The sequence below is a fragment of the Calliphora vicina genome, chromosome 2 (genome assembly GCF_958450345.1).
Source record: "Calliphora vicina chromosome 2, idCalVici1.1, whole genome shotgun sequence".
Lineage (NCBI taxonomy): Eukaryota > Metazoa > Arthropoda > Insecta > Diptera > Calliphoridae > Calliphora > Calliphora vicina.
This window is the reverse complement of record NC_088781.1, coordinates 7,784,750-7,803,348: the sequence shown is the minus strand read 5'-3', so window position 1 is coordinate 7,803,348 and position 18,599 is coordinate 7,784,750. Positions and strand designations below refer to the sequence as shown.

The window sequence follows — 18,599 nt, the reverse complement described above, 5'->3', positions numbered from 1 at the left end:
TGTTATTACTACTACACTATATCGCCCATCGTGGATTTCTGCATTATCTGCTGGCATACATTTATATACATATGTAGGTATATTTGTATCTATGTATATGAATAAAGTGTTTAATTATGTGGGGGCATTCTCTCTTTCTCTTGTCTATCGTTCAATGATCTTCATGGAGAGTCTCAAATATTTATTTTATAGTTTGTATAAAAGTAGTTTTATTATACATATAGTTAGTTATTAGTTGTATTGTTGTTGTTGTTGTTTTTTTTTTTTTGAATTTCAATAATAAACTGGACCTGCTGTGATGACGTCGATAGAGTGTATACAAAGATTTCATTGTCTGGTTTTAAATTCAAGTTTAATTATCCCTTTATAAGTTACTGTGGGCCTGAAAACTATTATTTCTTTCTAATTTATAACCTCAAACTGGCTCTGTATACCAATAAATCCAAACAAGAATAATTCTTAGGGTGAATAAGTTGCTAACCGTCATATTAGATGGTTCCGCAAAACGACTTTCGCTTAAATGTCAAAGATACTATGGATAGATATTGTCGGGCTTAAAGCGAAAGAGATTTTCTATTTTCATAGACCGCTTCTTTGACGACTTACCCCCATATATGGTTATCGTTTTTCGTAACGATAAACCTCCAATTAACATTTTTTTTATATGAGAACTGTCAGTTTATCGTCACGATAAAAAATAACCAGAGATTGAGAAAATGGAGGTTAGAATTGTTTTAAATCCAAACAAGATGACGAGATGTAGAACTATGTATTGCTTCTGATTGAATCAGAAGAAAATGTAAATTAAAAAAAATAAATTAAAATGAAATAATAGAAATCCAAATTTTTAGCAAATTTGATAAAGTACTTAAAATACTACTTTTTAAAAAATATTAATTTTAATACATTTAAGAAATTTTAACTATACTAGTTGGTAAAAAAAGTAGTAAATGCTTTAATTTTTAGAAATTACCAAAAATTAATATTTTTTATCATTGTAATTTATTAATAAAGTTACTTTTTACATATTGTAATTAAAGTTGTTAATAATAATAACTTTTTATTAATTTTAAAAAAGTACCAAAAATACTACTTTTTTAAAAAGAAGTATCTTTTACAATTTGGGCCATTTTCTCACAATTTGAATCCAAAATACAATAATAATATTGCAAAATGTATTAAAAATACAGTTAAAAAATACCAAAAATACTACTTTTTTAAAAAAATAAATTTTTTGTACTTTTAAAGTTCTTATTTATAGAACTAGAAAAAGCAATAAAAATAACTTATTTTTACGAAACTTAAATTAAAAACCAATTGTGAAAATTTATAAATTTTAATTAAAGTTGTTAAAAAAGTAAAAAAAATAAAATAACTTTTTAATAATTTTAAAAAAGTATCAAAAATACTACTTTTTTTAAAAAAAAGTCCCTTTTGTCATTTATACCATTTTCTCATAATTTTAATAAAAAATACAATAATAATACATATTGCAAAAAGTATTAAAAAATTAAATTTTTGGTACTTTTACCCCCATTTTCTCAATATCTGATTATCGTTTTTCGTAACGATAAACCTCCAATTAACAGAAGGAGGCGGACAATTGACATCGCCAAATCCGCGACCAGTAAATTTCTCATGGAATAACTGACTGGTCACTGAGACCAAAATATCGGTTATCATGGTTTGGTAGCGCAGAAGTGAAACCGTACAATTGTCACTATTTTGATAGAAAATTCGTACAATAACAAAATGTTGGTCGTGTTTTTATTGGTTTTTTAAATTTTTAAATAAGAACTTAACCCCCATTTTCTCAATATCTGATTATCGTTTTTCGTAACGATAAACCTCCAATTAACATTTTTTTTGTATGAGAACTGTCAGTTTATCGTCACGATAAAAAATAACCAGAGATTGAGAAAATGGGGGTTAAGTTCTTATTTAAAAATTTAAAAAACCAATAAAAACACGACCAAAATTGTTTAATTGTACGAATTTTCTATAAAAATAGTGACTGCTGGACTGTTTTCTCTGGGGCCATATAACTGATGGATGATCTGAAAAGTGAAATGCGGCATACTTTCTATATTAGTTGCAATTTAGTTTTTGCAAACATATCATAATACAGTATGTATTTAGCTGGGTTTCAATCTAAACAGATCAATTTATATAACCATAATTGATCTGTGGATTAGTTAACCATCTAAAATAGTTTAATAGACTGCTATTTATAACAAAAGCATGATTTAAAGTCAATTTTTTAATATTTAAAAAGGTAAATAAAACGAAATTTCCATAAAAAGCTTGTTTTATAAATCGTTGATAAATTTAAAAACTATTTATGAATATCTTTGGAACTTAAAAAATTTTAAATTCGATTCGAAAATTTCTGACAAAGTTGTGAAATTTTTTAAAAAAAAACTTTAAAACATAAAGTCTCATTTTCTATATTTTACATTTTTATTTCTTTGCCCACTGTATATAATACAAACATTTTATCAAGTTCTTGTCTGCAAGTTTAAAGCCCTATTTTCCTCTTCTCTTTTTATCACTACGTAAAAGTAGTGTCAGTTCAAAACTTGTTTCCGACAAAAAAAAAAACAGAAGAGAGAGAGAGAGAGACAAACCGCACTATCTTGTAGAGAAACATACATTCTTTGGAGCTGTCTTAAGAAACACTTGAATTTTTATTTGTATTAAGATCGTGTCGTGTAGGTTACGTTGCAACTTTAACACAACCTTTCAAAAAATAAAATTATAAAAACTAAACAAACAACAACAATAATAAAACACGTATTTACACTCTCTATATGATACTCAACCATAACTACTAACTAACATACAAACAGACAGCCAGCCAGTCAGTGCTTTTGGTTTGGTTTTGAGTCTTAAATTTCTTTGGAACACAATAGACTTTTAGTCATTAAGTAAACTTCATTCCTTGAAAAACGTTGACGGTCTGCAGTATCGCCACGATTTATAATTTATATTTAAATAAAATAAGTTTAACAAGTTTACTTTTTGGTTAAACACACACATTAGTTAGTTACGCTTAATTGCCAGTTAACACGCATCTAACAAAAAAAATTCAATTAATTGTTCCTTCCTTTGGCGCCAAAACAAAAGTTTGCCATAACTAAAAATAAAAGTGTTCAATAATTTAGAAAACTAAATAAAAAAAAAATATTCAATAAAAATGGCTGGTGGTAGAAAAATTTCACGTAACAATTCATCAAATCAACAATTGCCCGAAAGAGGACCAGGTAAAACAAGCACTGACTTTAATTAAAAACAATATTTAAAAAAAAAATAAAAAAAAACTTTCTAAAAGCAGAGCAAGCTACGTAATTTATTTGTATAACAGTTGTTGAGACAAGTGTTCGTACAGTGGGTAGTTTTCAAAGACAGAGAATACATATTATTTTTTATAGTTATTGCAGTTTGGATTTTATTATGGTTTAAAAAAATGAAAGTATTTTATGTTTTTGGGGTAATAAAAAGATTTACTTTTTTCAAATTTCAATCTGGGTTTTAATACTACTAAAAGTTTGTTAAAATGTCGTTGATGTCTCAGTTTTATATAATATTCTGCTGATTTTGTCCATTTTTAATTTCCTCAAACCCCCCTTCAATAACATTTAATTTCATTCTAGGGGTTTTATCTGGTAATTACGATTCTAATAGAATTTGTTTGAAATCCATTATATTCGAACATATTTTCTTGTGCATCCAATTACGCAATGACCTTCTTGATAATCCCCATCTATATCAAACATTTGTTCAAATGCCAACAGGACAAAATTAGCGGATATAGTACTACATACCTCATATTTGCTCTACGTTGTTTCACCTTTTCCGATAACCTGCCGATTTTGTCTAAATGATAAAATTAGAGGATTTGTTGTCTTATTATCTCGTTATACAATGTACTCTCAAAAAACTCAACAAATAAAATAAACCCAATAAGCATTTTTACTGGAATCAATGAATGCAAGTGTAATTCAAGCCTTGAATTACAGTTGTGTTACACTTTATTTCAATAGCGTTCTCCAGTAAAAAGGAAACATAATTACAAGCCATATGTTTTTTGTAAAAAATATTTAATTTTTCAAATATTTTTCAAGTTTAAAACATTATTAAATTTGCATTCAAGTCAAATTCCAATAAAATGTTCAAGTGCTTGAATTTTTGGGGCTTTGGTTCTTATTGGGAAATGTTAAAAATGTACTCAATAAGCATTTTTACTGGAATTCAAGTTGTAAGCAAGTGTAATTCAAGCCTTGAATTAAAATCAAGCAATTGAATTATAGTTGTATTACACTTTATATAAATAGCATTCTCAATGAAAAAGGAAACATAAATTCAAGCCATATGTTTTTTGTTTAAAACATAATTATGTTTGCATGCATGTCAAATTCCAATCAAATGTTCAAGTGCTTGAATATTTGGGGCTTTCTTTGAGGCTTATTGGTTTTGTATAAAAAAACACTCAAACACACAGATTTTCATAAAAAATTTGTTGGACATGTTTCTGAATCAAGCCTAAGATATATTTCACTAAATAAAACAAAATTTAAGGTATCTGCAATTTGTCTTTACTTGCTTCCTTAAAAAAAACTTAATGAAAGCTCCTGATTTTTTATAAGATCTGTCAGACAAGAAAAGTAAAGTTAGTAATAGAACTTAAAGGTCGTGGTGGGTAAAAAACTGCATAATATTGACATCATCCTGAAATTTTAACAAATGTTGTCATCAAAGAGCCATGAAAATGTTATTATTTATTTAAGAAATTCACAAACAGGTTTTTGATGCAAATCGATTTTGAAAACGAATCGTTTTGAAATCGAAAAATATTGTGATTCATTACTTTCGTTTTGTGTATTGTTAAAATATTCAATTTAATATTTTTGCTTACATTTGTTGACTGAATTCTGTTAAATTATTTGATATTTGTCATCTGGGATGTATTTACTTAAAAAATCATATTTAAAATCAAACGAAATGGATTATTCTTACGATCTTTCAAATCGATCGTTTAAAAACTTATCGATTTCCATCACTTACCTGAAAGTCTAAAAATTTCTATTATTATTATTAAAAATTTATTTTAAGAAAGATGTACGTTTAATTTTCTGAACAACTGTATATAGAATATCTCAAATCTTATCTCTTGTTTGTATTGTGAGCTGTAGTGCAGTGATTTTGTATAAATATTAAAGCTCTTATAAGTATCTACTACTCTACAGCCACAACAACAACATTAAAATACACGTTCTTAAAGGTTCGAAAATATTTCAGTCGATGTTGTGTTTTTTTATTATTTTTTTATTTATAAATTTGTACAAAAATTTGTCAACGTGGCTTCCCAACATGATTTAAACACAACAATTGATCTTATTAATAATAACAATAATAAAAACACTAACAAATTGTGTTATACGATTTTTCATTGTTGCTGAATAGTGTAAACGTATTCAATTTTTTTTTGTGGCCAAATTTTCGTATTAACGTAGACAATTTAATTTTGATATCTGGCTGTTGTTGTTAGGTTTTGATTGGTAATTGTATTTGTAAGTGCCACGCTTTCATTATGGCCTCTTTAATTGATTTCATATCATTTATTACATTTTTTATTTCATTTTATTTTTAATATTAATAAAACAATTTGTGTTTAACAATAATTACTATTGGGTAGAATAAAATGTTTATGTGTGCGAAATTTGCCAGACAATATTTGTACAGATTTTTTTTCAAGGTTATCTGAAAGAACATGTTGTTTATGTGATGCCATTACTCCCCAACTAGTTGTTAGTACCATTTTTAGTCATTTGTTTTAAACAACTTATTTGAATTTATTTTTATTATTTTTGTTTTTAATTTAAATAGATTCTAGTCATAACTTGTTCTCTTAGTGATAGTGAATTTTTATTACTTTCTGTTTGTTTGCCTGCTTTTTTTTCGAATTATTGCTGGCGGGTGCGGTTTAGTTTTTGTTAGTTTTCTTTTTAAACAAAATCTAGATTTTAACACATTTGAGCCAAATTATAACAAATTACGTAGTCAATGATGAGTAAAGCAAACATAACTTGACACGTACATTAATGTTAACATAAGAAACGTATTTCTAAGGAATTTTGATAAAGTTGTGTTAATGCTAGAAAAGTAATTTTATGTTTGATTTTTTTTTTTACATATTCTATCAATAATTACTTTGTTACACTTATAGCAATTCACTTGTCAAATCGACCTCATTAAATTATGACATCATCAATTATTCATAATTTTTTGTTTGAAAATATAAAATTTTTATAGTTTTGTAAATAAATCATGAAGATGTTTTTTATTTTAAGTATTGTATTTCTTACTAGTTTTTTGTTTTGTTTAAGATTTAACTTTCTAAATTTAAAATTTATAGTTAAAAGTATTGAAATTCTCAAAATTAACAAAATTTTTAAATAAATCTATTTTAAATGCATCTAGTTTTTAATGAGATTCTATAGGTTTTTTGTTGTTGGTTTGAATATATTATGTTTTGTATTATAAAATATATTTTTTTTTAATTATTTACCAGTTTTATACAAAAGATTTAAAGCAGGAAACTGAAATTTTAAATATATCATAAATATCTTGTTCTGATCTCTTAATGGCTCAATACTAAAAATAAAAAATCGCAATATATAAATTCTTTAAGTTTTAATGGTTGTTCACCAACGTCAAATCTAATTTGTATGATGCTCCACCCGTATATTATTCCAATAGAGTTTTATTTTTGACGTTCTCATTTGTTGAAATGTTAGTAAAATCAAATTATAAATATGTATATGTTGCTAAGTGATGGAGTAAAACGTACATTTACTAATTCTTATGCCCTTATGAATGTTAGTTATTCCGACATTTTTAATTTAAAATCCTGTATACACTCTCACTTTCTCATAAGTATTCGATCTTATGAATCAAAAATTATAGAGTAACTTGGGCCCTAATTTTGTAAATCACGTCACCAAAGTGATATTTATATAAAAAGCAAAAACAAAATTTAAAAAATTTGAAAAATTTGTTTTTGTTTTATATACAAAATTTTCAAATTATGAAAGGCAAATCAACGCTTGAATTTTTGGTTAGTTTTTTCTGTTAAGAATTTGTATATAAAACAAAAACAAATTTTTCAAATTTTTGAAATTTTGTTTTTGCTTTCCATATAAATATCACTTTGTGACGTGATTTACAAAATTAGGGCCTTAGAGATTTTGTCAGTGTTCAACAAATTTTCTATACTTTTTTAACAGCATCTTGTTTTGTAGCAAGCAAGTTCTTTAGTCTCATTCAGAAATTGCTACATGGACAAATTCAGTTTTTTTGACTACAATATAAAATAGTAATATGGGAATTTGTAATACAATATGCTGTTGGACAAATGTCCACCTCTATGTCCAAAAAACACTTGTTCTTAATGTTCACGTAAATCCGGTCTTTCAAATGCTCTCGAGAAATAAATAACAAGTCTTGACATCGATAAATTTTGCGAAAATTGTACCTCATTACTAAGTATGATTTTGTAAAAAAAATGTTTTTTTTTTTCTAAGTTATTCAAAAAGCCAATTCAATTGTTCCATGCGTCCATATGAATATCCTTAAAAGTTTTAAAATTATTTCCCGAATAAAATGTCAAATAAATGTCAAAGGATGACAGCTCAATTCTTGACATTTCATCATATGACAGGCAATTTAAAACTTCATAACCTCAAATTATGGTAGCTTTTATTTATTACTAGTTGATCGCCCCGGCTTCGCCCGGTGGCATTTACTAATGTTAGTTCTTCAAGTTTCTCCAACCCACGCACATCAGCATGTTCTTATTTATTTGCAAATAAAATATCTAAATTTGTACTGCATACTTTAGGGAGCTTTTTATTACAGTTGACTGGACTCACAAAAAAAAGAAATTTCCGAGTTTTACCCGGATTTTTAAATTTTTTTTCTTTACAAACCATCTTCTGAAAATTTCGAATCGAATAAAAAAAAACAGCCAAATCGCTCCGGCAGTTCTCACGTGATGACATTACATACATGGACCATTTCATTTTTATATATATAGATAGATATCCCAATAGATCGACCAATTTTGAAATTCACTATTCTTATTAATTTTAGTATTATTGCTGGGATTGCCGGTAAAAATCATTGCAAATAGGCCTATTTGTTGAACTGTCACAACAAGAAGTTCTTTTTAAATTGTTTAACTTTAATAGAGGGGACTCAGAAAGAACTTCTTTTTAAATCGCAACATATAATTGAGTTAAAGTCAGCATTAATGGATCTATCTCATCATACTTTACAATGTTTACATGCATCCTTTAATTTACACATAATTTAATTTTCTAGATCAAGATGTGTGGAGATTTTAGATTTATTTCACATTTAGACAAAATCTCTAAAGAAAAACCTCGATTATTTAGATTTTATTGGATGATTTTCTTTTTAAATTGTTTACTTTGGATTGGAAGATTTTCAAAATGTCGATTTTCTAGAAGCAAAGAATTGAAATATGACGCAGTAAGAATATATTGATCGGTTGCCTGGTATTTTACTAGCATTTGTCGACTATAAGGGCCTCATTTTGTAAACTAATTTTGTATGGGCAAAATTCAAGTTTGAAACCTTTTTCCTGTTTCGTTTCTGAACACTTCGTTTTATAAAATGAGACCTTAAGTTTTATAATCCATCTGAAGACTGAAGTTTACTGCTTAACTTGATTCAAAGATAAAAATTTCCGAAATACATTGGCATTCGAAAGTGTTTCATTCCATTCGAATTGTCAACAAATATTTTCAGATAATTTTTATTTTTGGTACTTTGAATTTAACATTTCCTTTAATATTTAATAAAATATGTTCACTTTGTACAAATATATCAAGAACAATGCGTGATCACTAAAAAATCGTTATTTCTCTTTCACTTAAACAATCTATAATTAAGAAAAGATGACTAGAAGGTCATTAATATATTTTTTTTTGACATTATTTATGATCAAACAAAAATTTCTTTTTTGGAAATAGTATTTAATCTTATTTCTCCAAATATTTAAACAATGTGAAGTATTTTCACATTAACATTATATGTTGAACTTATTAATAATATATATTTTTGCAATTGCCTATTTAGTAAACAACATTGTTTTTAGAAATTTTTTGAAAAATTTCAACTTTTTCAAATATTTCTGTACAGTAATAAAAATGCATTAATTAGTCTCTTTCTTTCAACTCTCTATTTTTGTATGCTCTCAAAATAGTCATTTTCAATTTTAAATAATATTCACCATAAAATCTGTTTTTTTTTTTGCTTTCTTCCTAATTTAATGGAAATCCCCCACGCTTTTTATACAAAGCTACACGAAAAAAACATCTTGAGTTTTTTTTTTTTTAATTATAATTAAAATCGGTAAAATTTGGTATAATTTTAAGGCGAATGGTAGATACCCTTCCTCTGGCATAACAAACTTTGGTAATCTTTATTATAAGAACAGTAATGACTTGTTAAGTTCCATGGTAGAAAACTGCCGGTTATAGTTGCCGCTAAGTTGACATTTTTAGCATCAGTGAGACTTTGATGATAATTTAAATGATGTAATGATCTCCTCATTTCCTTGTATTAAACTACAAAATAGCATTTTTAATATCCTCACTTCAGGGCCTGATTTTATAGATATTTATATTAACAAATAATGCTCTTTTCCGCCTTTATTTATCAACATTTCTTTATGCATTTTCTGTAATACTAAATACATCCTTTTCTTATCATTACTTAACAACTTTCAATCTATTTACAAACCTTTTGCTAAAATACAGAGTTTAAATTTGTTTTATAAAATTCTTCAGCCGTGTGGTCATTGAGTACAAACCGTTTGACATAATGAAACTATTCACTCACACTCCTCCTACTCTGCTTTGTCTGAGGGAGGTTATAATAAAGAACAAAAACAAAAAAATATAAAACAAATGTTGTTTGTTTATTTTTAAACAATCATTCTCCTCTACGTAAAGATCGAAATTCGAATTTTTAAATATTTCTCTTTATTTTTTTTGGGGGTATTTTTTGTTGGAAAAAAGTTTAAAGTAAAAGTAACAACGCCAGTCATTCAGTCTTGTCTCATTTGTACGCATTTAAAATTGTATTTTTTATTTGTGATCCGTTGTAGATTTATACAGATAATTCTTTTATAAAGTGCATTTATAGTATTTTTCATTTAATTTCCTACAAATATGTCAAAAAGTAATTGAAATTGTGTTATATATGAAAACAAAAAATATAATAATTATAAGTACTTATTTTAAAACTTAGCAAACAAAGATTTTAAAATATTTAAAAAGAATATTTAGAAAATATTGTCTAAAAGGTTGCATAATTATGATTTTTGAGAGTGTGTGGTATTCGTCTTTTTTAGAAAAAAGAAAAAAAGTTGTTGGCATGTGTGTTTGTGGCTGTTCGTTTTATTGTGCGGTATTTTTGGCATCTTTTGAAAATCTAAAATTTTTTTTGAGATGTGTGTGATATCTATGATTAATGTTTTAACTAAACAACAACAATTTATTATAATTGTTGATACAATTTATTTAAAACTTAAACAATTGAAATGTGAAATTTTTAAGAATTTAATTCATATTCAGTTTTCAATAAATTATTAATTTAAATTAGTTTGATATTTAATATATTTTAGGATTTTTGCCTTATTCATAATCAATTTTTCATACCAATTTTATTTTATAAATAAACCTTTGATAAATTTAAAAATTGATTGTAAATATGGCGGAAAATCTCCAGATTATTTGCAAAATTATTTCGAATAATAAAAAGATTTTAATTAAATTAAAATGCCAGCTGCTGCCTGCTATATTTGTTCTAATATTATAAACATTTGTTATATATTAGAAGACTACATTTTATTACTAATCAGTTTACTTTGAGACTATAGCAGTTAATAGTGTGCTGGGCTATCAATCTGAGGGTTGTGGGTTCGATTCCCGCAGACAAGCAAAAAGCTTCGCAGTTTATGTTTGTTTAAAAAAAAAGAAGAATATTTTTCAATTAAAATGTGCCTATAAAGCAAACATATTCGAATGATTCAGTAATTGAAATCTTAAAAATTATTTCAATTTTAAACTAAATATTTAGAAATCCTTAGATAAATTCTGATAATGACTAACAATTTCTATCAATTTTACTATCAGAAAATGTAAAGTTCAGCTCAAAAGAAAATTAAAATGAAAAAATCTAAAAAATTTGAATATTTTCCTAAAAAATATTGAAAAATATGCTTAAAAAGCCAAATTTCGACCTAAAAGAAAACATATTCGAATTAAACTGTATAATTTGAAAATTTTCGCAGGGAATTATTGAAAAATATATTTAAAATGCAAAATTTTGACATAAATGAAAGCAAATTCGAATTATTCGTAAATTTTCCTAGGGAATTATTGAAAAATATTCTTAGAAAGTTAAAATTAGTTTCAAAAGAGAACATATTAGAATTAAAATCAAATTAATCCGAATATTTTCCTATGGAATTATTGAAAAAGAAACATATTCTAATTCAAATGTATAAGAATTATTGAAAATGATTGTTAAAAAGTAAAAATTCTGATCAAATAAAATGTAAGAATCTAATTATTCCGAAATTTTTAGATTAATTCTAAAAATTACTGCCAATTTCAGTAAATTTTTCAATCAAAAGAAATCTTCCATTAAATTAAAAAAAAATAAAAAATTTCTAAAATTCTTAAAAGGCTAAAATTCGGCTCATAAGAAATTCCATTTAAAATATATATGTACATCAAATAATTTTGAACATATTCCTAAGAATTATTGAAAAAGATTCTTAAAAAGTTAAATTTCAAAAGAAAACATAACATATTACACAGATATGATACAAATGACAGTTCTCAAAAAAGTAATATCGTTATTTTGACATTCTACAAACACTTTATAATGGTCGTGGTTTGCAGAGCGAGAGAAAAATGCAATAGACATTGTCCCTCTTTTCAAAACCACAACAATTTCTTTTTCTTTAGGAACCAGCTAATTCATATCTGTGTAATCTGTGGAAAACATATTACAATTAAACCGCATAAATCAAACAAATTTAAACATTTTCCTGGGGAATTATTGGAAAAGATTTTAAAAAGGTTTTTGATATTAAACATTTCGAAATTATCTGAATTTTACTTATCAAATAACGATTACCACTCTCTAAACAAATGCCTAAAAAGCTTAATATATTGTATATATTAAACAAAAAACCAGCTGTCTAAACAATTTTGAAATTAAAACATTTTGAATTCTACTGTATAACAAATTTTATATATTGTACTCTTATTATTTTTAATATTTATTTAATTTAAAAACAAAATTAACTGATTTATTTTTTATTTTTTTTACTTTTAGTGGAGTCCCTTATTTACTGGCGCGATGTGAAAAAATCGGGTATTGTTTTTGGTGCTGGTCTTGTCACACTTTTGGCCATTTCATGTTTCTCTGTCATCAGTGTATTTGCCTATTTGTCGTTGATCTTACTGACAGGCACAATTGCCTTCAGAATCTATAAATCAGTTATGCAGGCCATACAAAAGACCTCCGATGGTCATCCCTTCAAGTAAGTTGTATTATTAATATTGTTAAATATTTATAAAATATTGTTATTAATAATATTTTTTTGTTTCGTTTCGCTTTTAGAGAATATTTGGAATTCGATTTAACATTGTCCCAAGAGAAAATCCAAAATATTGCCGGTGTTGCTGTTGCCCATTTAAATGGCTTCACTGCTGAATTGAGAAGATTGTTCTTGGTTGAGGATTTAGTCGATTCCATTAAATTCGGTGTGATTATGTGGGTTATGACCTACATTGGAGCTTGGTTCAATGGCATGACATTGGTGATTTTGGGTAAGTGCGCTTTATTTAAAGCAAAAAGGTTAAAGATATTTTTCATTTCACTTCAAAATAAGTAAAATTTCCATAAAAACAAAAATTCGAACTTAAAACTTCGAAAATTAAAATTAAAAAAAAAAAATACTTTTTGTAGAATCGCTGCGATTTTTAAGTCGCCAATAAATAGTTTCAGAAAGTTTTTTAAATATTTCTCTTTTTTGTGTATTTTTTTTTAAAGTTAAAATAAATGTAAAAATACTGTCTTGTATAATTTTTACGCATTTAAATTGTACTTGTACTTTTTTAATCCGTTGTAGATTTATAAAGATTATTCTTTTATAAAGAGTATTTTTTGTATTCTTTCAAATCTCTGAATTTTAAAACGCCAAAAAATATTTGCTGCTAATTTTAATTTTTTGTAATTTTACAAAATTTTTTAACATTTTCTGAATTAATTTTCAATTCGCAATTTTTGGAATTGCCTATTTGGCAAAACAACATTTCTTAATAACTCAGATAAAAATAGCAACAAAAAAACGAAGAAAAAAACATACCCTCTTTTTCGGATGTCTGATTTTTATGCTCTCAAAATATAATCGTATTTTCTGTTCTTATTTTAAAGGAAATACGCTACGCTTTTTATTCCAAACTAGTGATGTTTGAAAAAATGTTTCATTTCAATAAAAATATAAAAATTTCTAGAAAAGTTTTGAAAACCATTTTCAACGAATTGCTAATTTAACAATTCGTCAATCCTCTACGATTTTTATTCCAAACTAGTAATGTTTGAATTCACTAAAAATAAAGGTTCCATTGAAAACTGTTCGTTGGTGAAAAAACTGTCAGAAAAATTTTGGCATGGTGGAACATGTTCGAATGTTTATTTTATACAGATCGATGAGACTTTGAAATACCTATTTTTCCTGTTAGTATAAATGGTCCTACACAAAAATAACCTAAAAACATCAATTCACAAAAAAGTCATCGTTTATTAAAGATTTTTCACGCCAAAATTTTTACAATTAACAAATTTTTTTTTATAAAAAATATGTATGTATGTATTCATTGCTTTTTTCTGTTTCAGCCTTTGTCTCCTTGTTCACCTTGCCCAAGGTCTATGAAAACAACAAACAATCTATTGATACTTACTTGGATTTGGCCAGAAGCAAAGTTGCTGAAGTAACCGAAAAGTAAGTAACCTCAAATCTTCTCTAATAAATTAATGTGTTATTAATATTTCTATTTTTATCTTACTTCTTTTTAGGATCAAAGTAGCCATTCCCATTGGCAACAAGAAGCCCATTGCTGCTGAAACCGAAAAGGACAAGTAAATTTCAAATGCAACAAACCAACCAACCAACAACCATGTTGTAAAGCAACATTAATTTGTATTAACATCTTAAAAAGTAAAAAAGAAAAACAAACAAAATAAAGAAAAACCAAGAGAACAAGATGAAGATTGAGGAGAAAGCAAACAAAAACAAACGCAACTTTACTATCTAATTGCAATTACATATATTTTTTCTTTGTGTTAAGATAAAACCCAAAATAATTTACAAACAACATTTTTAATAACCATATACAACAATATAAAATCAGAGCTGTAAATGAATCATTCTTTTTTGATTTTAATTCATTATGAATTAGCTAAATTTTGAATTAATTCATTGAATTGAAAAAATGAATTGAATGAAATTTGAATCAATTCAAACGAATTAAGCAGAAATGAATTTCAATTCATTTCTAATTCAAATGAATTTGTAAAAATGAGTTGCAATTCATTTACAATTCATTTGAATTGAATTGATTTTGAATTAATTCAAATGAATTAGAAAAAAGAATTAGCAATTCAAATGAATGACTCGAAAATGAGTTGCAATCAATCAAATTCAAGAGCAGATCTCTAGGGGGAATGAAACATTTCTCCTACCAAAATGAAAATATCCAGTACAAAAATTGAAAAGCCTTGTCCTGTATACGCGCCTGATCAATGAAAACATGGTGTTTGGAGTTTATTTCTTCAAGAAGAACTGATTTTTATTTTGAAATACGCTGAACGACAAAACATATTTAATATTCAAGAAGCAATTAATAATTTTTGAAATTTTGTGACCCACGACCACCCAACGACAAACTTTTTGCTAATATTTATATTATATTTATTTCAAAAAAATAAAACTATCTTCCAAAAATAATCAAAAATCAGGAAAAATAACAATGTATGTAGTTCAAAACACAATTGAGTTTCATAAATAAGGCTAATTAGATTTAATTAGAATGCATTTGGAAATGAATTGCTAATTTTTTTTCTAATTCATTTGAATTAATTCAAAATCAATTCAATTCAAATGAATTGTAAATGAATTGAATTAATTCAAAATCAATTCAATTCATTTGAATTGGAAACGAATTGCAATTCATTTTTACCAAATTCATTTGAATTAATTCAAAATCAATTCAATTCATTTGAATTAGAAACGAATTGCAATTCATTTTTACCAAATTCATTTGAATTGACTCAAATTTCATTCAATTCATTTTTTTGTGTGAATGATTCGCGAATTAATTCAAAAATGAGTGATTCATTTACAGCTCTGTATAAAATAAACACACAATCCTCAAAAAAACAAAAACAAACAAAAACAGAAAACGTAACAAAATTTATTGGTAGCACTTTAAATTCAACTTAAAACTCTATACCGAACGAAATTCATTTTATTTATTTTGTATTTTTTTCTTTATATATATTTTTCAAAACTTTTCTCAAATACCACAGACAAACAAACAACCAAAAACAATTTTGGCCTATACTACATAAATAAAACTTTTAAACAAAAGAGGAAATAAACAATAACAAAAAGAAAAACATTTTTATTTAACAAAAATGTTTTGTAATGTAGTTTTGACTTTATAATGATGATTATTATTACTTTTGGATGATTGAACGATATGTGTTAATATAATAAGAAAATAATAACAACCAACATGTTTTATTTTTAATTATGCTTATTTTTGAAAATATGAATTATATTATGATGATTATTACTATTACTAATTATAACTCTTTTATTTGGTAATTTTATTAAATAGATTTTCCTTAAAAAAGAAATGAAGCATAAACAAACAAAAATTTACCCTTTTAAGGAAAACTAAAAACAATGCAATTTCGAGCTGTTTTTATCTCTTTTTTTTCTCTTAGTTTCTACATTTATAGTTCTATATAAAATAAATTTTTCCCATTTATTTGTTGATTTTTTTTTTTTAAATTGTAGCTTAATCCTTTGTTTTTTAGTTGAAGAAGACTTAAACTATCTATCTATTATTATTATTATATTATGACATCATTACTAAGCTAATTAGCTAGCTACATTTACTTGAAAACCAAGAATAAATAACATGAAGAAAGAAAAAAACCAACAAACAAAACATTATTAAGATAACTGAGTAAATAAATAAAAGAAACTTTAAAACTTAAACAAAAAAATTATATATATAAAATATATCAAAATTTTTTTATTACAAAAGTAAAGATTTAAAATTGTCCAAAAGCAAAACAAAACTTTAAACAGGTAGTATAAAATTATATACAGACATACTCTCTATACATCAACAACGCTCTATATAAAACAGAATCACTTTGATGTATTTAATAATGAATTTTATTTTTTAATAATACCGATTCAAGCAAACAATTAATAAATGTTAGTAAATAAAACCAAAAACCAAACAACAATATTTAAATATCCCATTACATACATACAACCAACCAACAAACGAATCATACATAATAATATACATAATTTTTGCCTTTTATAAGTTGCAAATAAATAGTTTTGTTTAACTTTGTTATCATCAAAATGCCTTAAAATCAAAAAAATAACAACAAGAATATTTAAAAGAAAATAAACGTTTTTATTTAGCTGAAATATTTTAAAATGTTATTTAAACAAATTTACCTAAACGTTAGAAGCCTAAAATTCTGCTTTATTTTTTATACAATTATGTTCAGCTTAAAAGTATGCTTTAAATTTGATGCTTCTTTTTTTAATAAACTACACTATATTAACACTCGCTAGGAAACATACAATTATGGAAATATTTCATATTTCATTGTCCATTTATTTGCAAATATCGAACAAAAAAACATACATAATTACATACATATAAATACATTTTTTTAAATATATTTCACTATTATTAAGCATGTGCTTAACTTGAATCCTTTTAGTTTTAAATGTTAATTTTTTTTGTTTTCAGTCATCTTTTAAGAAAAAAACAAAATTTATATTATACAATTAAAAAAAAAAAATAAAACAAAAAAAATAAACGTTGATTTGCTGCAGTCTAAAAAGTATCGTCAAGTATTTCAAATCAATTTAAATTATAAAAAAAAAATGAAGTAAACAAGAAACATTAATAAATACAATTTAAAAATATAAATCATTTAGACGCCTATCACGTTCTAACAGCCTGTTTTAAGGAATCATATGGGTAAAAGTAAGTATTTTACATCTAATCATTAATACATAATAATTTATAATTAGATTTTTATTTTTTATTTAATTTTTAGTTGATAAAATGAATTAACAAACGACTTATTCAAAATTTCATTTAAAATACACTCTTCCTAATCTTACTATACAATGAGGAATAAAAGGTAACAATGGGTGAGTATTGTAATAGTTTTTAAAACTAAGGAAACATGTAGATTTATTAGTTGCAATGAATCTCATTGCAACTAATAAATTCTTGGCCCACATTATGTTAGAGCCTATTTACATTGGGGATTAATCGTAGCAATTTTATTTATACATATATTGTGCCTTGCAAGTCTTATTAATAATAATTTTTAACAACACGATGTCGCATAGCTCGACATCGTGCAACTTTTTCTGTCCTATTTGCTTCTCTACACTTCTAATGAACGAAGAAAAGAGTTTCTGCGCAAAAAGTTGCCAAAGATAGAAAAATAAATTCACAAATTCTGCCAAACATTATTAAAAATGTTACTTTTTCAACTCTGATTGCACCCAAACTCATTTTTGTTGCATTTATATAAAATTTTAATTATAGATTACAAAAAATCATAAATCTTTACTTAACAATTTGTTGTCAAAACAAGTTATATAAAATGTGAAATAATCGTCTGTTTTCGTTTAGATTTAAATGTTATACATATTTAAACAATGATAGGAGATGCCTTTCATAACCTTTTCAGACCTGAACATGAACCGATTGATATAGTAGGCTTTTTATGTATTTTTTCAACCTTCTGGCGTACAAATATTTTATTGTTTATTAATTTTTATATAAGTTTGTCATTCCGTTTGTAATTTCTACATTTTTCATTTCCGACCCTATAAAGTATATATATTCTGGATCCTTATAGATAGCGGAGTCGATTAAGCAATGTCCGTCTGTCTGTCTGTCTGTTGAAATCAATTTTCTGAAGACCCCAGATATCTTCTAGATCCAAATCATCAATAATTCTGTCAGACATGCTTTCGAGATGTTTGGTATATAAAATCAGCAAAATCGGTCCACAAATGGCTGAGATATGAGGAAAAAACCAGGACAATCTCGATTTTTGATCTATATCTGGATTACTAAGTCATTAATATAGACAATATGAATATCTAATGATAGATATTTCAAAAACCTTTGCAACATAGTAAGTTG

At 25.5% G+C, this 18,599-nt stretch overlaps 1 protein-coding gene across 6 annotated transcripts in view; it reads left to right on the top strand.

Moving 5' to 3' along the window:
- Positions 1-16,428, top strand: part of Rtnl1 (Reticulon-like1) — a 44,923-nt gene extending 28,495 nt beyond the window's left edge. For 4 of the 6 annotated variants that reach the window (XM_065500963.1, XM_065500962.1, XM_065500964.1 and 1 more), the window contains 4 exons: positions 12,439-12,646; positions 12,727-12,935; positions 14,005-14,110; positions 14,185-16,428. In XM_065500963.1, the coding sequence (XP_065357035.1) occupies positions 12,439-12,646; positions 12,727-12,935; positions 14,005-14,110; positions 14,185-14,251 (590 nt within the window). In that variant the 3' untranslated portion in view covers positions 14,252-16,428. Of the gene's footprint in view, positions 1-3,105; positions 3,264-10,118; positions 10,270-12,438; positions 12,647-12,726; positions 12,936-14,004; positions 14,111-14,184 lie in introns of those variants that run through there. The other 2 variants (XM_065500966.1, XM_065500967.1) reach the window with 2 other exon arrangements.
- The last annotated feature ends 2,171 nt before the right edge of the window (positions 16,429-18,599 follow it).